Consider the following 25,559-nt stretch of genomic DNA (forward strand, 5'->3'; position numbering starts at 1 on the left):
TATATGCATATTTATGTATTATACACACACATTTTTTTGCAGCTATTATGTTTTTATTATTGAAGTATAGTTGGCATATAATGTTAGGTTCAGTGAATCACACAGTGATTCAGCACTCCTGCACATTCCTCAGTGCTCACCATGAGTGTAGTCACCATCTGTCACTACACAATGTCATTACAGTTATACGTCTTGAAGCTATGTTGCTAGCTGCATGAAGTATCATGGCATATATCTTCTCAGAGGATTATATCTATTTTATATGATTAATATTTTTTACTTACTTTCTCTTTGTTAGCCACTGCCTGGTATGTCTTTTTACATTCCTTATCGAAGTTATACAGCTTTATTTCATTCATTCATTCATTCATACCCAATCCAAAGTTCTCTTTTAACAAAGGGTTTTCTTCTGCATATTTTCATGTTTGTGTTTGGACTTATTCCTGCCATGTCATTGGCTACCAAGTCAGTGGCCCACTCCTATTGTGGTACCACAACCAATTACCATGGATTTCTATCCCAATGCTCCCTCCTGTTTGCTGAATCTGAATTCACTACCTTAAAGTCTGCACTACCCCTAGGGTTGGTACCACCTTTCACAGAATTTCTCTCCTGTATGTTTTTTCCTTCTGTCAGTCTTATACATCTGCTTTCAATGTCTCAAGAATTTTGCAGTTTCCAGTCCATCAGTGATGGATTCACAGGTGGTTGGTGGCTTGTCACTTGGCACCATCTTCAAAGACTTTCAGGGACTCTTAAAGGATTTTTCACTCATTTGCATTAAGAGTTTTGCATCCACATTCTGAGTTGCCCACTTCAGCTTTAAAACTTCAATTTCTTCATTTGTAAAATAGGACTTGAATATATACCCCCATAGAAATGTGAGGATTAGGTGAACTCATATATGTAAAATAAGCATTGTAATTCCTGCTATATAGTAGCCTTCCATCTTCTGTGTTTTACTTGCTCTAGATGGTGGTTAATAAGGAGGATAGGGGCCCTACTGATATTTACAGACAAGCCCAACTGAACTAAGACTCCTGGGAGCTGGCCAGGGTACTTGTCAACATCTGAGGTAGATTTTGAGAGTGAAAGGGGCATATGGGTATGACTTGTCCCAGCAGGATTAAGTTTTCTTTAGTCAACAAAATACTGTTCCCAAAGCCAAGCTCCCCATTGTTAGAGGAAATCATTTCCTAACTACTGAGGGCTAAGAAATTTGCTAGCCCCTTTTGGATATTTTCAGAGGATAGATATGGCCCATCAGAATTTTGTTGCTTGTTGCCTTATTGGGGGTGGAGGAAGTTGGTGTACTCAGGTAGATTTGATTTGTGAGGCAGAAAACTTTATGACAAAATCTTGGCCTTCGATCAAGTGGGAGATACCATTGGCTGAAGGAAATTAGCAAGAAAGCAAGACATCAATATATAGGGAGCAGACTGCAGAAAGTAAGTTTGATTTTGGACATGTCGGATCTGAAATGCATATTGGAAAAGTCCGAGAGGAAATGGGAAATTCAAAACTAGAGCTTAGAAGCAACATCTGGGGGGTGCCTGGCTGGCTCAGTCAGAAGAACATCTGACTCTTGACCTTGAGGTCATGAGTTCAAGCCCCACATTGGGCATAGAGATTACATGACGAAATAAAACTTTTTTAAAAAAGATTTTTTTTTAAAGATATTTATTTATTTATTTGACAGAGAGAGATCACAAGTAGGCAGAGAGAGAGGAAGGGAAGCAGGCTCCCTGCTGAGCAGAGAGCCCAATGCGGGACTCGATCCCAGGACCCTGAGATCATGACCTGAGCTGAAGGCAGAGGCTTAACCCACTGAGCCACCCAGGCGCCCTTAAAAAAAGATTTTAATATTTATTTAAGAGAGAGAGAAAGGGAGAGCACAGAGGGAGTGGGGGACGCAGACTCCATGCTGAGCAGAGAGCCCGATTAAGGCTCGGTTCTAGGACGCTGAGATCATAACCTGAGCTGAAGGCAGACGCTTAACCCACTGAGCCATCCAGGTCCCCCAATAAATAAACCTTTTTTTTTTTCTTTTTTTTTTAATGAGCAGCATCTGGTCTGGAGATAAATGTTTGGAATGTATGGGTGAGGTTGCCCAGGGAGCGTTGTGTAGAGAAAGACTAGATAAGAAAACCGCCAACGCTAAATATTAGTCAGGAGTAAATGAGCCAATTAAAGAGGTTGAAGAAGCACAGGAGAATAGTAGTAGTTTAAAAACCAAGGTAAGAGTTTCTAGAAAAGAGGGACTGTCACCATGTCAGATGCCTCGGAGTGGTTACATAAGATGAGGACTGAGAAGAGATAGATGGATTTGGCCATTGGTGTTTTCGGTAATCTTTGCCAGAGCCATGTCAGTCAAGTGGTAAGGTTGCATCAGACAGGTGGGGGAGTGACATTAACTACCATTCTGAATGTGGTGTTTATCTTATCCATTCATTTCCTTATTCTTGTATCCCTTAGCAATATGCAGTAGCTTTTTACTTATTTCTAAACTTTTCATAAGTTGTTTCATAATGTATGTGTTCTTTTGTCACTGATGTTTTATTTGTTTTTCATTTGTGGGGTTCATTCATCCTGATACATATAGCTCTGTTCTAAGTTGTTTTTTTTTTTTAACTCGAGTGCTGTGTTTTCTTAGTGTAAAATCATACTAGTAAGAAGAAAATTATCTCTTTGCCAGTATTTATTCCTGTTATCAATTCTCTTAGTTTTTGTTCATTAGCAAGGAGAAGGATGTTGAAGGATATGCTCTTGGCTTGTAAAGTTGCTTCCTTTAGGAGGATCTAGTTTCTGATTTTCATTGGAATGGTTTTAGTGTTTTAATATTTGGAATAATAATTGCTACTGGTTTGGATAAATAGTATTTCATTCTTTTAGTTCCAAAAAGTTTTTTTGATGCTCTCCTTTAATCTCTGAAGGAGATTTTTTTAAAAAGATTTTATTTATTTATTTGACAGAGAAAATGGGGGGGGGATCACAAGTAGTGAGAGAGGGAAGCAGGTTCCCAGCTGAGCAGAGAGCCCTATGCGGGCCCGATCCAAGGACCCTGGGCTCATGACCTGAGCTGAAAAGAGAGGTTTAACCCACTGAACCATCCAGGCGCCCCAGGAGGAGATCTTTTTTAAATTTGAATTGTCTGTTTCTTTCAGCAACTCTGTTTCATTTAAGTCCTATTCTAAGTGTTCCACTTGGCTTCTCTTTTGCTTCGGGGTCCCCTTTTGTGGATTGTATTTTCCTTTGTGTGTTCACTGGGGCTCAGGTACCTTTAGTCCTAGCAGCTGTGTGACTGGAAAAGGCCCAGTGGTTTCTGCCCATGAGCTAGCACTGCTGCCGCAGTTGTGTTGTCAGCAAGCTGTTCACACCCTTGGGAGGTGTCAAGAGAAAGCCTCTCTGTATCTTGTTCCTTGGTGCTGTCCTCATCTCAAGATGAAGAGGACCCAACCCAGCTCTTCAGTCTCTTCTCAGCATTTTCAGATCCAGAGAAACCTGGCATACTCACACAGGCAATATCAACTGTCCCCTAGGAATGCATAGAGTTCTGCAGGCCAAGCCTTCACCAGAAGCCTGTTCCCATCTTTGTACCTTAGCTCTAGTACTTCAGACCCAAAGCCCTTGCCTCAGAGTTCTGGTTTCTTCCAGAGGTGAAAAACTCTGCACCACCCCTTACTATCTGGTCCCAGATCCATCCTGTGACTTCATTCTCTTGGCTGATTATAGCACACCTGCTTGGCTCAAGAACAGAATGGACGGCTCAGATTTGGGACTAGAAGGGATTCTGGGATATCTTTAACCTACCATCTTTCCAAACTCCTTCTGAATTTTTAAAATATACTACCAAATTCCCTTGAAGCCATGAGATTATTCATTTTTCTCAAGTTTTCTAACTTCTCTAAGTATTCTTATCAATTTGATAAGTGAAAAATGGCATCTCATTTTCCTTTCTATAGTTATTAGTGAAATTGAACATACTTGTATATTTATAGACCATTTATATTCTGAATTAAATCACCCATTCAAAGTATTTCTCTTCCTTTAGTCAGTGTGGGTGCTGAACATTTCTTAAGATTATATTTATTTTTTGTTGTGACTTTGAATATAAAACATATTCAGATCGTTGCCAGATAGATTATAAATAAGTTACAGATGGATGACATAGATTATTCAATTGAAGTATAATATACATGCAGGAAAATGCCCAAATCATAATTATACAGTTTGATGGATAAGTGGTGATCAAGAAACAATATTACAAGCATCCCAGATGTACCACTTATGTATGCTTCCACTCTCTAGCTTCCCCAAAGGGTAACCTTTGTGTCTGACTTCTTTCATTCTATGTAAGGTCACCAGAGAAAAATATAAGATGGCCAGTTAAATTTGAATTTCAGCTAAATGATGAATCATTTTTTAATATAAGTATGTTCCATGCAAAATGATTCATCATTTATCTAAAATTCAAATTTAACTGGATGTCCTGTGTTTTTTTTTTCTTTTGTTAAATCTAGTAACCCTGACTCAACATTATGCTTTTGAGATTAATCCATATTATTGCATGTAGTTGTAGTTCCTTCATTTTCATCACTATGCATATTCTATTGGTGACTATACCACAATTTATTTATCCTTCCTACTGTTGGATGAGCATTTGGGTATTTTCCAGTTTGGGGCTGTTATGAATAGTGCTGCTATGAATATTCTTGTATATGTATTTTGGTGAACATATGTACCCAAATTCCTTCATTCCTGAATCCTCCTGTAACTGCTACCCTGTCTCCCTCCCTTTAGAGCCAAGTCCTCAGAAAAGTTAACATGGCTTAGCAACACATGTGATTCACTCTTAGTTACATTTTTTGATGAGATAGAGCATACATACAGAAAATTGCATAGATCACGCATACAGTTTAATGAATAATGATAAAGTGCACAGTCATGTAAGTACCACGTAAGTTGAAAAACAAAAGGTTTCTAGCACCTCTGTATACCCCTCTCAGGTCATGACCTCCTCCCTTCCCTCTAGAGGTAACCACTCCAACTTTCATGAGGGGAATCCCCTGGCTTTGCTTGATGGTAATGCCACCTTTGTATAAATATCAAAGTAGCATAGTTTTGTTCTATTTTTAAACTTTATATAAATGGAATCATGCTCTATGTAATCATCTGTGTCTTACATCTTCCATTCAACACTGTGTGAGAGATTCATCTATGTTGCATATAGCTGTGGTTCCTTTTTTTCCATTTCAGTATACTATTCCATTATATGTCTATACCATTGTTCTCTCTACTGTTGTTGAATTCATTTGTTTCCAGTTTGGCAGTATTATTAACAGTGTCCTTATGAACATTTTTGTTTATATACCTTGATGCATATGTGTAAGAACTTTCTGGGGTAAGAAACAAAACTGATGAACATAGGGGAAGAAAAGGAAAAATAAGATAGAAACAGAGATGGAGGGGTGACTGGGAGGCTCAGTCAGTTAAGCATCTGCCTTTGGCTCAAGTCATAATTGCAGGATCCTAGGATTGAATCCCGTGTGGGGCTCCCTGCTCAGTGGGGAGCCTGCTTCTCCCTCTCCCTCTGCCTCCCACTCCCCTTGCTTATGCTGTCTCTCTCTATGTCAAGTAAATAAATAAAATATTTTAAAATAAATAAACAAACTGGGGCACCTGGGTGGCTCAGTGGGTTAAAACCTCTGCCTTCAGTTCAGGTCATGATCCCAGGGTCCTGGAATCGAGCCCCACTTTGGGCTCTCTGCTCAGCAGGGAACCTGCTTCCCCCTCTCTCTCTGCCTGCTGCTCTGCCTACTTGTGATGTCTGCCAAATAAATAAATTAAATCTTTTTAAAAAGTAAAATAAATAAAGAGGGAGGCAAATCATGAGAGATTCTTAAAGACAGGGATAGACTGAGAGTTGCTGGAGGGAAGGTCGAGGGATGGGGGGATGGGATAACTGGGTGATGGACATTAAGAAGGGCACTGGGTGTTAAAAGCAACTGAAGAATCACTAAATTCTACCCCTGAAACTAGTAATCCACTATATATTAACTAACTTGAATTTAAATAGAATCTTTTAAAAAAGGATTTTCTGGGGTATATACTGAGTAATAAAACTGCTGTGTCATAGAGTACATACCCAGCTGGCTTACGAAGTGCTCCAAGGTATGAAAGTCCTTGTAGCTTCACATTTCCCAACACTGGTCAGAATTAAAAATTTTTGCCAATCTAGTGAGTATGGAGTGATAAACCTCACACTGGTTTTAATTTTCATTACTTCCATGACTAAAAGGGTTGATCACCTTTTTCTGTGCTTTTTCGGCCACATACATTTTCTTCCTTCCTTTTTTTTTTTTTTTAAGAGATTTTATTTCTTTGAGAGAGAGGAGAGAGAGAGAAAGAGAGAGATCGATCATGAGTGGGAGAGGAGCAGAAGGAGATGGAGGAACAGACTCGTTGAAGGGCAGGGAGCCCAATGCAGGGCTTGATCCCAAGACCCTGGGATCATAACCTGACCCAAAGGCAGACAGTTAACCAACGAAGCCATCCAGGCACCCCGGCCACATACATTTTCTTTTCTGTAAAATACCTGTCCTAGTTTTGCCCATTTTTCTATTGTGTCTTTTTGTTACTGATTTTAAAAAGTAGTTTTTCACATACTATAGATTCTAGTCACTGTTCCGTCATATTTATTGCAAACTTCCCCATTCCCACACGTTTTGCAAATATCTCCTCCCTCATCTCTGGCTTGTCTTTTCACTCTTTTCTCATTCATGATTCCTTTATTTTGTGTCCTGTTTAAGAAATTTCAATACTGCAAGGTCTTGAAGATATTCTTCTAGATTATCTAATAGAAGCTTCACAGTTTTGCCTTACACATTTAACTCTTTAATTCACCTGGAACTGTTTTCTGTACATTGTATGAAGTAGGGGTCCAATTTCACTTTTCCACATAAATACCCATTTGTCGTAGCCCTATTTAATAAAAAGTCTGTCCTTCCCCCACCACTGAGTGGTGCCACTTCTATCATATATTAAGGCCTAAATTTGCCTTTGTCTGTTTCTGGGCACTCTATTTCATTAAATCAAATTAAGTCTTCCAAACCTTTGTCCATAATATATCTCCCCATTTATTTAGGACTTCTTTAATAATTCTCAGTAATTTCCCCTGTAGAAGTCTTATACATCTTTTGTTCTATTCATAGGTAATTTGTATTTTGACAGTATTAGAAGTGATATATTTTTAAATTTCTATTTTAATTTCAGTTAACATACAGTGATATATTAATACTTTCAGGTGTACAATATAGTGATTCAACAATTCCTTACATCACCTGCTACTTATCAAGACAAGTACACTCCTTAATTCCCATCACCTATTTAACCCATCCTCCCACCCACCCCTGGTAACCGTCTGTGTGTTCTCTATGATTAAGAGTGTGTTTCTTGGTTTGTCTCTCACTCTGTTTTTTTCCCCCCTTTGGCTTACTTGTTTTGTTTCTTAAATTCCTCCTATGAGTGAAATCATATGGTATTTGTCTTTCTCTGACTGACTTATTTTGCTTAGCATTATACTCGCTAGCTCTGTCCACATCCTTGCAAATGGCAAGATTTCATTTTTTATGGCTGAATAAAAATTCCATTTATATATATATATATATATATATATATATATATATATATATATCCCCCACATCTTCTTTATCCATTCTTCAATTAACGGACCCTTAGGCTGCTTCCATAATTTGGCTAGTATAGATAATGCTGCTATAAACTTAGGGGTGCATGTATCCGTTTGAATTAGCGTTTTTGTATTCTTTGGGTAAATCCCCAGTACTATAACTGCTGGATCATTGGGTCTTTCTATTGCTAACTTCTCGAGAAACCTCTATACTGTTTTCCAGAGTGGCTGCACCAGTTCGCATTCCCACCAGCAATGTAGGAGGGTTCCCTTTCTCCACATCCTCGCCAGCACCTGTTGTTTCTTACACTGTTGATTTTAGCCATTTTGGCATGTGTGAGGTGGTATCTCATTGTAGTTTTGGTTTGCATTCCCCTGATGATGAATAATGTTGATTATCTTTTCACGTGTCTGTTAGCCATCTGGATGTCCTCTTTGGAGAAATGTCTATCCATGTCTTCTGCCCATTTTTAATTGGATTATTTGTTTCAGGGGTATTGAGTTTTATAAATTCTTTTTATATTTTGGATACTAACTTTATTGGATATGTCATTCGCAAATATCTTTTCCTTTTAGTTTTGTTGATTGTTTCTATGGCTGTTCAGAAGCTTTTTATTTTGATGAAGTCCCAATAGTTTACTTTTGCTTTTGTTTCCCTTGCCTCTGGAGACATATCTAGAAAGAAGTTACTATGGCCAATGTCAAAGAGATTCCTGCCTGTGTTCTCTTACATTTTAAGTTTCAGATTTCACATTTAGGATTTTAATCCATTTGAATTTATTTGATGGTTTCAGGTCTCACATTTAGGTTTTTAATCCATTTTGAATTTATTTTTGAGTATGGTATAAAAAAGTTGTCCAGTTTCATTCTCTGCATTTTGCTGGCCAGTCGTCCCAACACCACTTTTTGAAGAGACTGTCCTTTTCCCATTGGACATTCTTTCCTGCTACTTGAAGATTAATTGACCATATAGTTAATGGGTTTAGAAGTGATGTTTTAAAAACTTTTTTACTGAAGTGTAATTAAAACCAGGAAACTGGGGCATGTGGGTAGCTCAGTTGGTTAAGTGTCCAACTCTTGATTTCAGCTCAGATCATGATCTCAGGGTCGTAGATTGCGGCCTGTGTTGGGCTCCACACTCATCATGGAGTCTGCTTGTCCCTCTCCCTCTGCTCCTCCCACTGCTTGCCCCCCAGTAAATAAATAAATAAATAAATAAATAAATAAAATCAATCAATCTTTAAAACCAGGAAATTACATATAAGCAAGTAGCTTGCTGAGTTTTCACAAATTGAACAAACCCATGTAACTAACCTAAGAAGAATATTTAAAAATTTTATGTTCTTTATTTTTGGTGTATGGAAATAAAATTTATTTTTTGATATTGAGTTTTGTCTACCTAGGAACCTGATTGACTCTCTTGGTAGTCTATCTTTATCCACCTTGATAAAACCACTATGTAAAAGATTATCAGTGATATCTTAATTACCAAAACGAACTGGTTCTTTCCAGTGCCCATCTTACCTTACCTCTTGGTGGCATTGACATTCGAACATACCCTTCTTAAACTTTCTGGTTCATAAATTATTATTCTCTCAGTTCTCTCTCTAACTCAAAGTATTCCTTTTCCTTCTCTTTGGATTTTTCTTCTTCCTAATCCCTTATGCCAGTTATTGCACCCAGCATGATCTCCTCGATTAGGAATGAGTACCCACTACCTGCTGTTCATTCTTCCTTAGCAATATTAGAGAGATGCGCCCACTTCCAGTCTGTTCCTGCTCCCTCTGCAACATCCCCGCCTTTGCCCCGCATACCTGGTGAAGAGCTCCTCATACTTCGGCTCCTAGGAGGTCTTCCATTCTAAATACCATACCTACACTAGCCTCCTTTAAATCCCACTCTGTACATGGTGCTTTCCCTGATAAGAAACAAAGTGGCACATCACCGCTTACAGGATGAAATCTGAAATCTATCACCAGGCCTTCCAGACCCTTTGTACCCCAGTCCCAGCCTGCTTCCTCAGCTGTCTTTCACAGCTCCCTCCGCCCACTCTCCAACCCAGCCATGCAGCCTTCGCAGCATGCCCTGCTAATTCTGGCTTCCATGCACTTCCAGCACAGCCATCTCTTCTCTCCCAGAATGCAGTCGTCCTCTCCTTCCCCATCAAACTATCTGCAGTAGACCCATCTTCCCAGGTCCAACGAGAAGTCTTAGATTTTTGATGTGGCCCTGGTAACCATTTTGTCTTCTAATGTATTTTTTTTCTCCTTGAGATTATATGGTATCAGGGGATTTCGTTGTCAGTTTCTGGCCCCTCTAGATTTCCAGCTTGATCTCCCACCACTTGCCTACAGACTACAAGGACCCAACGACAGTAGTCTACTCATTTCCAAATAGCACTCTTATTTCAGATCTCTGTGCCGTTGTACTTGTATGTTCTCTGCTGGGTTTTCCCCCTCTCCACTCACTGCCTTGCAAATGTGGTTCCATCAAGCGCCCCATTCCTCCTGTGCTTTTAAACCTCTCCCTGTCTACTGGCTTTCCCTCGCACCCAAGCATAGAAGTGTTCTAATGTGTTTTTCCCATTTTAAAACAGAACAAAATCCTTCATCCTCCTCATACTACTGTTCTTTGCCTTTTACCTTTCACCCTGCCTTTTTGCCAGCCTTCCATCCTCACCCCATTGAAACTGTCCCTGCTGAGGTCACATAGTGACCTGGAAAACTAGCTCAATTAGGCTCTTTTTAGTCCTTCTCTTACGTGGTCTTTCTAAGTAAGTGTCCCCACAGTGTCCAACACCCTGCCCTCTCATCTGGACAGTCTCCTTCCTCCCTCGGATATGTGACACTGCTGTCTGCCGGGTGTGTTCTTTTCTGAGGACTCTCCTCTTCTTCCATCCAGCTATACCTGCGACAGCTCAGGTTCTGTTCTGTGATTTTTTTCTTTCTCTTCCCACTGTTCAAGCCTATCACTTGCCACCTTTGCACCACCTAAGGTGGTCTCACCCACTTAGATGCTTATAACTCCTGCCTACATGCTGCCCAGCCCTAACCTCTTATCTCCATCCCACATCTCACATCTCCCTTTCAGCCTATAAATGTAGTTGCCTGTGGGACATTGCATGGATGTCCCACAGACAACTCCCATTCTATATACCTAAAACTAAACTCATCTCTCCCTGCCTCTGTTAAACTTGCCCTTCCATTCCCTTCAGTATATAACACCAGCATCCCCTCAATCACCCGTGTCAGAAACTGGAGCATCAAGCCGTGCTCCTCCTTCACTCTGGCTCCTTCTCCCAATCCCATCAGTCACCAAGCTCTTTCAGTCTTAACTTTCTCATCTTTCAAATCACTTTCTTTTCTCTGACCCTGCTACCACTACCTTAGCTCAGGCCTTCAGCATTTCTTAGCTTAGAGCAAACTTTCCAACTGGTCTCCCTATCTTTTTCAGTCAGGCACCCTTCCACGCCATCTACGGATCAGCAGCCAAGATGTTTTCCTAAACTGGATATCCCTGCTTAAAGCTCTTCTCACAGCTCCTCACTTTGTATTACACTTGTGCTTTAGCCCTCCCTACCTGACTAGCTTCCCCTCTCCCCACCCCTTCCATGCAATCTGCTTAGCCGTTAGAAGTGTGCCAAGTTGTCTCTCCTCTATGCCTCTTTGTACATTCTGCTCCCTCTGCTGGAAATGCCTTCCTTCTGCTTTTACGTGGCTAATTTTTTTTGCCCTTCAGTACTCAGCTCCAGTTTCATCTCCTTGAAACTCTCTTTGACCACCTTCAATCCCCCAGCCCCATCCAGTGCTTACCTCTTTCCTGCGCTAACACTAATCCAACTCTGAAATACCATCATCTCTTAAAATGGCTGACTTGACAGCAAGCCAGGCAAAAAGATGTTTTATTCATCTTCAAATCCTTAGGTCCCGGCACAGTGCCTGACTCGTAGTTGGTCCTGACTGAATACCTGAATTCTTGCTCCCTTTTAGTCTGACAATTCTCACTAATATTTCAATTCATAATTCAGATGTTGTCCAATAATGAAACCTCTAATGTGAGTCAGTCCATCAGCTGGTGTTCCATAGTGTTTTTTCCTAACATTTTATTAGGAAATTTTTCAAAGATACAACAAAGTGAAAAGATTTTACAGGAACAGCCCTATACTTAGCATCCGGATTCCACCATTAACATTTACTATATTTTCTTTGTTACCTATCTATCTAGCCACTCATTAAACCATATCCTTTTTTAGATGCATTTTAAAGCAAATTGCACGCATTAGTACACTTTCTCCTAAATACTCAAGCTTACATTTTATTAACTGGGGTTTAATATTTGTTTATATTTTTTAATGTGGAATTTGTAATGAAAAGCACACATTTTAAGCATATGTTAGCTGGATTTTGACAAAGGTGTTTACCCAAAAGCCTACAAACTAAAACCTTATCACGATACAGAAGGTTATTTCCCTTTCCAGTCACTTGCCACCCTGCCAAGTCTCACTGCATCCTCCCTTTTCCTTGTAATTACTTGTTTTTTTATTCCCAATAGACTTTGAGTTCCTTGAACACAAAGACCAGTTCTTATTTTCCTGCCGCCTGTGCCAAACACTGTGCCTGGCACACAGTTGGTGCTCAGTAACTGTTGGCTGGCCAGATGAATGTGTATCTGCCTTATTCCCAGAATGTGAGCACATCTTATATTCATTCTTTCTCATCTCCCACTTTGGAAAGATTGCTTGGTCGTGTCATTTTTAGGTATTAAATACCTTTGACTCCTTTCCCCCTTATTTCTTTTCCCTTGTTCCAATCCTTGGAGATCTCTCACTTCAACTATTAAAATAACCTGCTAAATGGTTTCTTTTCTTTTCTTTTCTTTTCTTTTTTTAAGATTTCATTCATTTACCTGACAGAGATCACAAGCAGGCAGAGAGGCAGGCAGAGAGAGAGAGAGGAAGGGAAGCAGACTCCTGGCCGAGCAGAGAGCCTGATGTGGGGTTCGATGCGGGGCTCGATCCCAGGACCCCGAGACCATGACCTGAGCCGAAGGCAGAGGCCCAACCCACTGAGCCACCCAGGCGCCCCTGCTAAATGGTTTCTTAAACACCAGTTTGTGACTCCCAAATCTACCTTCCAACTGACGACCAAAGTGGTATTTATAAAATCCAAATTCCATCACGTATACCCTCTCTTTAAAACCTTTCAATTGTGGGATGGCCTGGATGGCTCAGTTTCTTAAGCATCCAGCTCTTGATTTCAGCTCAGGCCATGATCTTGGGGTTATGAGATGGAGCCCTAGGTTGGGCTCCACCCTGGGCATGGACCCTGCTTAACATTTTCTCTCTTCCTCTTCCCCTCTTCTCCCTCCCCCCAAAAAACTTTCATTTGTTTCCACCATTTACAGCAGATGTTTTTGTCTGCTTTCCCTTTAAAGCAAAAGACCTCTTTTTTAAATGAAATGTTACAACAAATTCTAACGGTTGAAATAAATCAGAGAACAGGTTTTATATTCACGTAAATTTATTTTGTAAGTTCAGATTTATAACTTTGTATAAGTCCATCTTCAAACAATAAGAATATTATAGCTAGTTTGTGATCACAATTTCTTTCTTTACAATAGCTTGTATATCATAAAATTTTCCATGTTAAAAAATGCAGTATAACAAAGGACTTGTATCTAGAATATATGAAGAACTCTGAGAAATCAATAGTAAAAAACAGTCCAACTACAAAGTGGGCAAAAGGCACAAACAGATATTTCATCAGAGAGGACATACAGATGGCAAATAACCACATGAAAAGATGTTTGGTATCCTTAGTCATTAAGAAATACAAATGAAATCCACAATGAGATATCGCTGCATACCTCTCCTAATAGCTAAAAGAAAAAATAGTAACAATACCAAATGCTGATATTGTGACAATACCAAAAGAATGTGGAGAAATTAGATCTCTCAAAATTGCTGGCGGGAATGTAAGAAAGGTACAGTCACTCTAGAAAACAGTTTCTTCTAAAACTAAATATGTTCTTATCAAACAATATAGCAATTGCACTATTGGACATTTATCCCGGAGGAAGTATATAATTCACACAAAAATCTGTACATGAATGTTCATAGCTGCTCTATTTGTAATGACCAAAAATGAAATGATCAAAATGTCCATTACCAGGCAAATGGTTAAAGAAAATACGGTGCATCCATGCTATGTAATTCTCCTCAGCAGTAGAAAGAAATTGATGCAGACAACTTGGATGGATTATTATTAGGCTGAGTCAGAAAGAAAAGGGGGCCAGTCTCAAACATATGTATGCCATTTAAACATTCTTGAAACGGCAACACCTGGGTGGCTCGTCAGTTAGGCATCTGCCTTTGGCTCAGGTTGCGATCCCAAGGTTTCTGGGACCAAGCCCTGCGTTGGCTCCCTGTGAGCAGGGAGCCTGCTTCTGCCTGTCCCTCTGCTGCTCCCCCCAACTCGTGCTCTCTCTCGCTCATTCACTCTTGCTCTCTCTATCTCAAATAAATAAAATCTTTAAAAAAAAAATTCTTGAAATAGCCAAATTATAGGGGAGAACAGATTAATGGTTGGTAGGGATTGGGAATTGGGGGGTAAAAGAGGAGGTGTGCCTATGGAGGGTAGCATAAGAGAGCCATGTGGTGATAGGACTATTCTGTATCTTGATTTTTGGTGATGGCTATATGAAGTTACACGTGTGATAAAATTGCACAGAACCACACATGTACACACGCATGCACACACATGTAGAGTACACGCAAAAACTGCTGAAATCTGAATAAGCTCGGGATTGTGCCACTAACTTTCCAATGTTAACTATAGCTATGCAGTACGTTACCATTGGAGAGGCTGGATTAATGGGACACAAGACCTTCCTATACATTTCTTTGCAACTTCCTGTGAATCTGAATAATTATTTTGAAAGAAAAGCTTTTTATAAATGCAGTATAATGAAAAGTAATTTTTTCTCTCATCCCAAATCCCTAATCCACATTTCTTTTTTTTTTTTAAGATTTTATTTATTTATTTATTTGACAGAGAGATTGGGAAAGAGCACAAGTAGGCAGAGAGGCAGGCTGAAGGAGAGGGAGAAGCAGCCTCTCTGCTGAGCAGGGAGCTGGATGTGGGGGACTCAATCCCAGGATCCCAAAATCATGACCTGAGCCACAGGCAAACACTTAACTGACTGAGCTACCCAGGCACCCCCAATCCACATTTCTAGATATTTTCTCTTTCTGTACAGATGGAGGCATACAAGGTTGTCTATTCTAGTCTACCCTTTATTTTTTTCACTGAATGATATATGTTGGAGTTTGTTCCATGTTAACTTATACATCTCTACCACATTCTTTTTCATGTCTATATATTGTATAGATATACCATTGTATTTATTATACCATTCCCCTACTGATGAACATTTAGCTTGGCTCCAGACTTTTGCTATTACAGACTAAGCTCTAGTGAACATTCTTAATTCTTAGTGTATGACATGATGGGGATTCTGGATGACAGAATCTTAATTAAGGTTTTGCTCTAATTTTTCCTATAGCTTGTTTTGGTGACACATTATCAAGAACATCCTGATTTGTATTGATACATAGTTGTGAATTAGAAACACTTTTAACAACCCATTTTACAACCTCAGGATTATCTTCAATTATTAAACTGATCCAGGAGTTTCAAATGATAAGACATTTAAGTCCAAAGTTGTGTCACTAGCAATATCTTTCCTAGTTTATGTTATGTAATAACTATAAATGCCTAACAGGATACCTGCAAAGTTTACAAGAAGCACTGAAACTTTTTTTTGAGTGCCATTGACTAAGTTCTCATTTAATAATAATAAATGAGATAATAATAAATAAAATTATAAAATAATAATATTAATATTATTATACATTGTTATACAATATATTATTATATTATATTATTTATAATTATAATATATGTTATTATATAATATAATGTAATATAATATAATAATATATAATATTATATTGCTAATATTATAATATAAATAATATAAATAATATAAATAATAATAATATATAAATAATATAAATAATAATAAGATTAAATGAGATAATCTCATAAGATTATCTCATTTAATCTTTTCTTCCAGCTTTATTAAGGTATTATTGACCTATAACATATGTAAGTTTAAAGTATATAATGTGATGATTTGATACATGTATATATTGTGAAATAATTACCACAATAAGTTTAGTTAATACCTCTATTCTTTCATGTAATTACCGTGTATGTGTGTGTTGACAACAATTAAGATATACTCTCTTGGGGCACCTGGATGGCTCAGTGGGTTAAAGCCTCTGCCTTCGGCTCAGGTCATGATCCCGGGGTCCTGGGATTGAGACCCACATCGGGCTCTCTGCTCAGTGGGGAGCCTGCTTCCTCCTCTCTCTCTCTCTGCCTACTTGTGATCTCTGTCAAATAATTAAATAAAATATTTTTTAAAAAGATTTACTCTCTTAACAACTATCAAGTATAGAATATAGTACTGTTAATTACAGTCATCATGCTTTACATGAGAGCCCCAGAACTGATTCCTCTAATAGCTGGAAGTTTATAGTCTTTAACCAACATCTCCGCATTTCTCCCACCCCTCAGTTGCTGGCAGCCACCATTCTACTCTCTTTCTACGTGTTCAGCTTTTTAAGATTCTGTTTATAAGTGAGGACCTACAGCATTTGTCTTTCTCCATCTGACTTATTTCACTTAGCATAATGTTCTCAAAGTTCATCCATGTCGCAAAAGGCAGGATTTCCTTCTTTTTCGTGGCTCGATAATATTCCATTGTGTGTGTACAACAAATTCTGTGCACTCATTCATCCACCAGTGGACGTGTAGATTGCAAACAGCCATTTGGTACCACGTAACTGACTATGATGCAGTGAGGAGTGTGTGAATGGAGGAGTTGCCTCTGTCTGGTGTCTCAGGACAAACTCGTGTACAGTGGTATGATAACTTGCACAATTTTCCATGTGCAAGCATGTGGCCAGGAAAAGAGTCTGTGCAAAGCCACAACCTGAAAATACACATTTGCAAAAAAAGTCAAATGTATGCACAAATGATACAGGTGCTTTCACAGACTGCAGAAAACTTCACTAACCTCACCACACAAGATGATACGTCGGTAGACTCCAGTATCTTGAGATTTAAAATATAGCACATTGGAGTGAGCTGTTAGGACAGTTTTTAAAATAGTTAAAATATTTGTAAATAGTGGTAATGGTTACACAACGGTGTGAATGTACTGAGTGCCACCAAACCGTATGTACACTTAAAAATGGTTAAAATGGTTAACTTTCATATTATGCATATTTTACCTCAATTAAAAAGCTTAAAAAACAAAACCCAAATTACAGTTGTTGAAACTCGGAAGCATCTCTGCGGTTCCCTACAGAATCCCTAAGGTTCTAAGGAACACCATTTGAAAACCACTGACCTACGGGATAAATACCTGAGACTGACTTATCTGTCGTGCACTTGTGATCTCTCCCTAGCTGTCCTCTGACTTTTTGGCACTCTCCATCTCATTACCGTGCATTGTATTGGTAATGAACCACCCGTAGTTCCTCACAAATATGTGCTTTGACATAAGCTACTTCCTCTGCTGGAATGCCCTCACGTTCTTCTTTCCTATCCTACTCTCTTCCACTGGCACTGTTCTAGTCATCCTTCACATTTCAGCTCAAATTTTTAAATCTTTTCCAAAGCCTTCGTTCACCTTCCTGGGTAACGTTTACCGCTCCCTCTTAGGAGAACCCATTTTCACTATACATGTCTCTTCCTTTAATGCTACCTGTTTGCAGTTGTTTTTGTTTGTGTCCATCTCCCCCTTTAGATTATGAACTTCTTGAGAGTGGGGATTGTGACTTAGTCATCTTTGTATCTCTAATAACTAGAACAGTGCCTAGAACATTGTACCTATTCACTAAGCATTTGATGAAAAGGACTCAGGTGTGTGGGGTGAGATGAGGAAGAGTCCCAGGTTTGCCATTTGTTGCATGACTGGCTAGACGGCGAGAAAAATGAAAAAGGACAGTGCTGGAAGTGAAAAGTTTTGGCGCTGAAAGATGAATTCTGTTTTGTTTTGTATTTCTTGAACGTTATTTGGTACCCGGCCAAAATATAGCTTTGGGCCACAGGAGAGAGGTCTTGTTTGGAGATGCAGATTTGCAACTCATTCGTTATAGTTTTTATTGGAACTCTAGGCTATATAAATTAACCTAAAGAGAGTTTGTATAGGGAGAAAAGACCTCAAGACAGTTTCAAGAGAAGATCTACATTTAATGGCTGGGTATTAGAAAAACAGTCCCATTAAGTAGACTGGAAATGATTGAGAATGCAAAGCACAGTAGTTGCATGGCTCTGGGGCAGAGACTGGAGAAAGTTCCAGAGTTCCTTATACACATTTTCTACCCATCCCCTCTTTTCAGCCTCAGGTCTGTCCTCTTTCTGATGTACCTGGTGCTGCCGCTAAGTGACCAAATCAGCTCATTTCCATAGAGATTAGGACCATGGGCTTTGGAGCCAGACTGTGTATTTGAATCCTGACCCTGCCGCTTATTAGCTGTGTGACCTTGGGCAACTTCCCTAACTTCTTTGTGCCTCGACTCTCATATATGTCAATATAGTGACAATCATACTTTATAGGACTGTTGTGAGGTTGAGTTCGTATGTATAAAGTACCTAGAATAGTGTCTGGCTTATGTCAACACTATATAAACTTAGCTGTTATTATCACTGTCACCATTATCGTCCCCCTGCAGACTCTTTAGATTGAGGCTTCTTCTATCTTGCTAAGTTAGTTACTACTTCTCTACCTATACTCTAAAAATACGTTGAAACCTCCTGTGTACTGATATTTCTCTCCTATGTTCTGTGATCTGGTGGGTGAGTACTTTTAAAATTCCGTTTACTGGTGTTTTAGGAGAGGGAGAAGAGAGAAGTGCTGGTGGTCAGTTTTCCTGTGTCTGAAAAGAACTTCCTATAATATTCTGTGTTCTTTTTGTATATGAGTTTCTTTGCCATGTTGATTTCTATGAAGCTATGTCGATTTTTTTATTGGAATAATTTGTGACTAGATAATTACAGTTTTGTGTTTGGAAAGCCTTCTGTCCTTTTTTCCCTTTTAGACGTCCTGTTCCCAGAAAGTTAGCTCTCTTTTTTCCTGAATTTTGGAGATCTGTTTTCTTAACAGCTAGCATACTGATGTATAACCATACCCCTTGGTCCCCAACCAACAGATTCCCATCATTTTACTTACATAATCAGTTCTTCCATGTGTGTCAGCTTGAAGCCCAAAACAGCCATTTCCTTATTCACTCACAGTATCTTCTGAGTGAGGAAATTGTCATCAGAGTAGATTAGGAATTGATCAGATGCTCTGCTTTCAGCCTCACATAGCTGAATAGATATCCAAATCATCCAAGTTTGTCTACCCTATTCATAAAAACTTATGTGTAGGTAGGACTTTGTAGATCACATTTAATTTTTTATCATAGTCCTATGAGGTAAGGTATGATGTACACCTATTACACGAATAAAGGAAAGTTTCAGTGGCTTGTCCAAGATCACACATATTGGTAGGTGGCAGAGGCAGAGTTTGAACTAAGGTTCTGTCTCCTAATCAGATTCCCTGTAACTCACTCCCTTCTCAGGATTTACTCCTGAGTTTTGTGAGCCATTGCAATAACAAATCTTTCCCTTTCTAACTAGGTGGACTGTATCAATACTATAATACTCTTTCTGTTTTCCACCCTGTCTTACTCAGCTACCTGCCTTAAGCTCGCAAATACTTTCCTCACCTATAGAGCAGAGTTTCTCAGCTGTGGCAAGATTTTAGATCAGATCATTTGAGAGGCTGTCCAGTGCCTTGGAGGATGTTTAGTGCCATCCTTGTCCTCTACCCACTAGATGCCAGTAGCACTCACTGCCACCCACAAATTGTGACAACCGAAATGTCTCTAGATATTGCCAAATGTTCCTTCAAAAGCAAAATTAATCCCCATTCGAGAGCTGCTTCATATGGAGCTACTTCATTTCTCTCCTACCTGGTTCTCCTCTCTTGTTACTTCTATTCTAGCACTGAAACCTGTTGTAACATGCCTCCACGATACAAGTCATAGTTCCCTTTTAAGTTAAAATCTCTTTTCCTGATTTGTGGTCATAGTAAATAAATACCAAAAAATGTTGAGTAGTGTTCTTGATCCTCTCCTTGTTTGATCTGTTCTCAGTCTCAGAGAGAAAAACTTCTGATTTTATAATGCTATCTGGCCGTTTTTCTCCATAACCATCCTCAATCAGAAATTTAAATCTCTGCAAATGTGTGCTTCCCAGTCTTTATGAAGTATACTCCATCCATGTCAAGTATTTGTCATTTTAAAATCTCTTAACAACAGGAAATCAAATCCTGTTTTGTGATGGTTTCTTTCTAGAGATTCATTTCCCTTGCTCCTTTCTACTCCAAAACTCCAATTCTCATTTGAAGAAGAAAACAACAAGCCTCTTTATACCAAAGCATATGATTCTTGGTTAGATCCTAGTTGCCATAGAGTCTCCTCAGGGTTCATCTAGATTTTTTTTTAATTGTTGTTCTTGGAGGAAACTATTGATGGAAGTTTTGCTCAGCAGGTTTGAAAAACCTCCCCATCTCTCCTTTACATCCCAGATGGGATATAAGCCAATAAGATGGCACAGTGTTCTGTTTGCCTCAAAGGGGATAGAAAAGAAAGGAGTGAACTAATACAAGAATTAGTACAGGTTTTGGCAAGCAGCTTTGGTAAATCTTGCTAGATTTTCCTTCACATCCTGGATAGGCTAAATGGCCCTGAAAAAATGGTATCCCTTGCAGTTAGCAATTAAGGGAAAAGAAAGGAAAGTTTGCTTGAGGGGACTGTTTTTGTTTGAGATTGGAGTGATTTAAGCACGTATATAGACTGAAAAGAAGGAATTCGTGAAGGAAAAAAAGTTGAAGGTCTGAGAGAGAGGGAGAAGATCTAAGGGTCCAGGGTTCCAGAGAAAATGGAGGGAACAGAGACAAACCAGCAGAGCTGAAGGGGAAATCAAGGCAGTTATTTATTCCTCTGAAACAAGGAGAGGGATGAAGGAATCAGTAACAGCAAAGAAAAGACTATGAGATGAGGAGAGGGAAAACCTTCCCTTGTAGATAACTTTGATCTCCACAGTGTATTTGTTGAAGTCATCCACTAAGAGTGAAGGGAGATATACAGTTTTGAAAATGATGAATCGTTAGAATAGCTGCCATGGTAAAGTAGGGATGAGGAAGAAAAGATTGTCAATTGACCAAAGGTTCAGCTAAAGTCAGATAGCAGTGTTTTATAATGAGTGGATCGAGTCCATTTGGTTATGTGATTTTCTACAGCATTGCCGCCTGCAGAAGCTTGTACGTATACACAGACACACACAGTCAGTTTAACTTGGGACTGGGAATTAACATGATGGGAAGGCAGAAGGCATGGTCTAGTGAGTATTTGGGAAAGCCTGACTGAAATGATCAATCACAGGGTCCAGTTTAAGGCCCAGGAGAGAATGATCTACTGGGAGTATTATAAAGTGGCAGGGTGGGGCACCTGGGTGTCTCAGTGGGTTAAGCCTCTGCCTTTGGCTCAGGTCATGATCTCAGGGTCCTGGGATTGAGCCCCAAATTGTCTGTCTGCTCAGCAGGGAGCCTAGTTCCCCCTGTCTCTCTGCTGCCTCTCTGCCTACTTGTGGTCTCTCTCTCTGTCAAATAAATAAATAAAATCTAGAAAGAAAGAAAGAGAAAAGAAGAGGCAGGGTGCACCTGGGTAGCTCAGCTGGTTAAGCATCTACCTTCGACTCAGGTCATGATCCTCGGATCCTGGGATCAAGTCCCACCTCAGGCTCCCTGCTCAGTGAGGGGTCTGCTTCTCCCTCTCCCTTTGCTTCTCCCCCCACTTGTGCTCTCTCTCATGTACTCTCTCTCTCTCTCAAATAAATAAATCTTAAAAAAAAAATAAAGTGTCAATAGGGGCTCCTGGGTGGCTAAGTCAGTTAAGTGTCCAACTCTTCATTTCAGCTCAGGTCATGATCTCAGGGTCATGAGATCAAGCGGTACATTAGGCTCTGCACTCAGAGGGCAGTGTGCTTGAGATTTCTCTCCTTCTCCCTCTCCTTTTACCCCTCCCCCAACTGGCACTTGCATGCGTGCACACATGCTCGCTCTCTCTCTCTCTCAAATAAAATCTTTTTTTTAAAGTGTCCAAAAAAAAAAATGTCCGGGATGCCTGGGTGACTCAGCCCATTGGGTATCTGCCTTCAACTCAGGTCACGATCCCAAGGTCCTGGGATTGAGCCCTGCGTCAGGCTCCCTGCTCAGTGGGGGGACCTGCTTATCCCTGTCCCTCTGCCTACCTTTCCCCTTGCTTGTGCCTGTGTGCTCACTCTCTCTCTGTCAAATAAAATCTTTTTGTTAAAAAAAGGTGTCATTAAATTGGTGCTCTCAATAAGGGTGAAGAACAGGATTCATGAAAGAAATGAAAGGATTGTAGGATGCAGTCAGGAATTCTGGAGCTCAGGATCTTGTAGATCTGATTGTTTCTGGTTATAGGGGAGTCTAAAGTATGACCAAGTAAAAGAGTAGCCTTAACAAAAATAATCCCATTTCTTTAGCATTTAACTCTGTACAAGTATCTTATTTCATTCCCCACTACAACCCAATGAGGTAGATAGATTTGCCTCATTTTAGAGCAGAACTTCACCCAAATCATATAGGTAGTCAGTGGTAGAGCCAGGATTAGAACCTAGCTCTATGTGATGTCAAAAGCCCATGCACTTAACCGCTATACTATGTAGCCTTTACACAACAAATGTAATCATGAGAAAATCAGGGGCTTTAGAAGGACCTCAGAGATTATTACAGGATTTTTAAAAGCAAACCTTGAAATTAAAGAAAAATGGAAAAGAATCTTTGCCCTTTTTAAAAGCAACAAGAGAACTGTATTCCTGTGTGGTGTCATAGAAAGAGCATAGGACTTAAGTGAGATCCTGAAATGGAATGTCAGGCCTACAACTCACCAGCTGTTTGACCTTAGACAAGTCAGTGAACTTCTGTGCTGGTTTCTTTATCTCTAAGGTGAGAATGATAGTAAAAATAGTTTAGCGAGATGACAATAAAAAATAGCTGTTCATCTAATTTCTCCATGTTAATTTAAGGATTAAATGTGATAATGGATGTAAAAAGTAAATATACAAATGCTGTTGTCATGGTGATAGTTATCTGGGTGTCTACTTTGTTTCCATGGGAAAGGGCAAGAAGTGCCAGCAAATTCAGTGTGCATATCCAACAGTTAGACCTTTGTCCTCAGAAAAGTGAATAGGATCAAGAAGTTTCCTTAAGATTGATGATGTAAGATTTCTGTAGGGTTTTCATTTTAAGCAGGTATATATTTTATGCAAGTATATGTTTGATACTTTACCAAGCAATGCAAATTTCCTTTCCTGCTATTAGGTATTAATATTAACCGAGGCCTCCTGTGCTTGGGAAATGTAATCAGTGCTCTTGGAGATGACAAAAAGGGTGGCTTTGTGCCCTACAGAGATTCCAAGTTGACTCGACTGCTTCAAGGTAAGCCCAAAGTTTCTCAAAATAAGAGAGTGACAGAATAATAGTGCTGAGAAGGTGAAGACAGGACAGGTAAACAGATTTTTGGACTATCACATACAGAGCTGTCTAACTGATGAAGAGCTTTGAAATAGACCTGTTGGCAAGCAGGTGTCTATAATAATGGAAAGATGTCTATGTCTTTATCTGTGGCTTTGAGAGCCAAGAAATCTATAGAATGACCACTGTGCTTAGTCCTCTCTCCCTGAAAATGAATCTGATTACTGTTTATTAGTGCTTGTTAAGCAGAATTAAAACCTACCTAGAGGGGGCATCCTAAGAATGTTTAATTCTAATAGTGGCTCCTAACTTATTCTGGTCAGGTCCCAGTTATTTTAAATTGATTAAGTGCTGAAATCACAATCTTACCAAGAGGAACACATGGAATAGGATTCTAAACTAATCATTTACACATCAAAAATTTTAGTATTTTTCTATCGACACAAATAGGAAATTTGCAGATTCTTAAGTATTTTTTCCTTGGGATTTAAGAGCTCTGAGTTTGAAGCCACCAACCCAGATGGTCAGCTTTGCTTACATCCTACTTGTTTGATTTTATTTCCTCCTGTTGTTCTTTTTCAGATTCTCTGGGAGGTAATAGCCATACTCTTATGATCGCCTGTGTGAGTCCTGCTGACTCCAATCTAGAAGAAACATTAAATACCCTTCGCTATGCTGACAGAGCAAGAAAAATAAAGAATAAGCCTGTTGTTAATATTGATCCCCAAACAGCTGAACTTAATCATCTGAAGCAACAGGTACAAGAGCCTTAAAATTTGTTTGGAAAAAATTATAAGTATGTGAGTGGAATGATGGATCTTTTGTTTCTCAGCTTCTCTACCAGAGGTTTAGAGATGATAGCTAAGCATTCTGTTACTTTGGGAAAATCTTAAAGTAATTCCTATTGACATGTTTATTGTCATATGTAAGGTTTGAGGGTAGCGTTAGAGATTTCGCTGACAAAGAAGTGAGCAGTGAGAGATGAGGCAAGAGAGGTGGGCAAGAATCAGATCATGAAAGTCCTTATATGACCTCATAGAGGATTTGGAATTTAACCCGAAAGCTGTAGGGAGCCACTGAAAGATTTTAAGTAAGTGGGTGACCTGGTGAAATGTGTGTTTTAGGGAGATCACTCTAGCAAGCACAAAAAAAGTGGATTAGAAGTGGGTATGACTAGAAGTAAGAAAATAAATTATACCAGTACCCACCCCCTTATCCATGGTTTCACTTTCCACAGTTCCAGTTACCTGTGGGTTAACCATGGTCTGTATGCAGATGGTTCTCCCTTCTCATAGATTGTCAGAAAGTTAATAGTAGCCTAATGCTACATCACAATGCCTGTGTCATTCACCCCACTTAGACACTCAACACATAGATATTTTATCATCTTATATCACAAAAAGGGTAAGGACAGTATCTCGATAAGACATTTGTTGGGGGGGGGGCACCTGGGTGGCTAAGTGGGTTAAGCCGCTGCCTTCGGCTCAGGTCATGATCTCAGGGTCCTGGGATCGAGTTCCGCATCGGGCTCTCTGCTCAGCAGGGAGCCTGCTTCCTCCTCTCTCTCTCTGCCCACCTCTCTGCCTACTTGTGATCTCTGTCTGTCAAATAAATAAATAAATAATCTTTAAAAAAAAAATTAAAAAAAAAAAAGACATTTGTGGGGGACCACAGTCACATAACTGTTATTATAGTATATCATTATAATTGGCCTATTTTATTATTAGTTATTATTGTTAATCTCTTACTTGCTTCATTTTGAAATTAAACTTTATCATAGGTATATAAGTATAGGAAAAAGCACTGTACATATAGAGTTCGGTATTAGCCACCATTTCAGGCATCCACTTGGGGTCTGGGAACATATGCCCCACAGATCTGCTGTAGGCTATTATAATAACCCAGGTGAGAACTATGGCCTGAACTAAAGACAGTAGCCATAGAAATAGAGAGAAGGGTGCAAATTAGAAAGAAAAATTATTAGAGCTTGCTTAGTAACATTTGATATGGAAGGGAGAATCAAGGCTTTTCTTGGGTTTCTTGCTTGGACAGCTGTTTAAACGGTAGTACCAATCATTGAGTCAGGGCGTACAGGAGGAAAAACAAAGTGAGGTGGGAAAATGGAAACAATGAGATTCAGTTTGGGGCATTTTGAATTTGAAGAGCTTGAGGGACATCTGAGTACAGTTGT

At 39.4% G+C, this 25,559-nt stretch overlaps 1 protein-coding gene across 4 annotated transcripts in view; it reads left to right on the top strand.

The window, feature by feature from the left end:
* Positions 1–25,559, top strand: part of KIF4A (kinesin family member 4A) — a 128,402-nt gene that overhangs the window by 21,091 nt on the left and 81,752 nt on the right. For all 4 annotated transcript variants that reach the window (XM_059157059.1, XM_059157061.1, XM_059157062.1 and 1 more), the window contains 2 exons: positions 23,216–23,332; positions 23,951–24,126. In XM_059157059.1, coding sequence (XP_059013042.1) covers positions 23,216–23,332; positions 23,951–24,126 — 293 coding nt within the window. The remainder of the gene's footprint in view (positions 1–23,215; positions 23,333–23,950; positions 24,127–25,559) is intronic.

Source organism: Mustela lutreola, chromosome X, assembly GCF_030435805.1.
Source record: "Mustela lutreola isolate mMusLut2 chromosome X, mMusLut2.pri, whole genome shotgun sequence".
Taxonomy (NCBI): Eukaryota; Metazoa; Chordata; class Mammalia; order Carnivora; family Mustelidae; genus Mustela; species Mustela lutreola.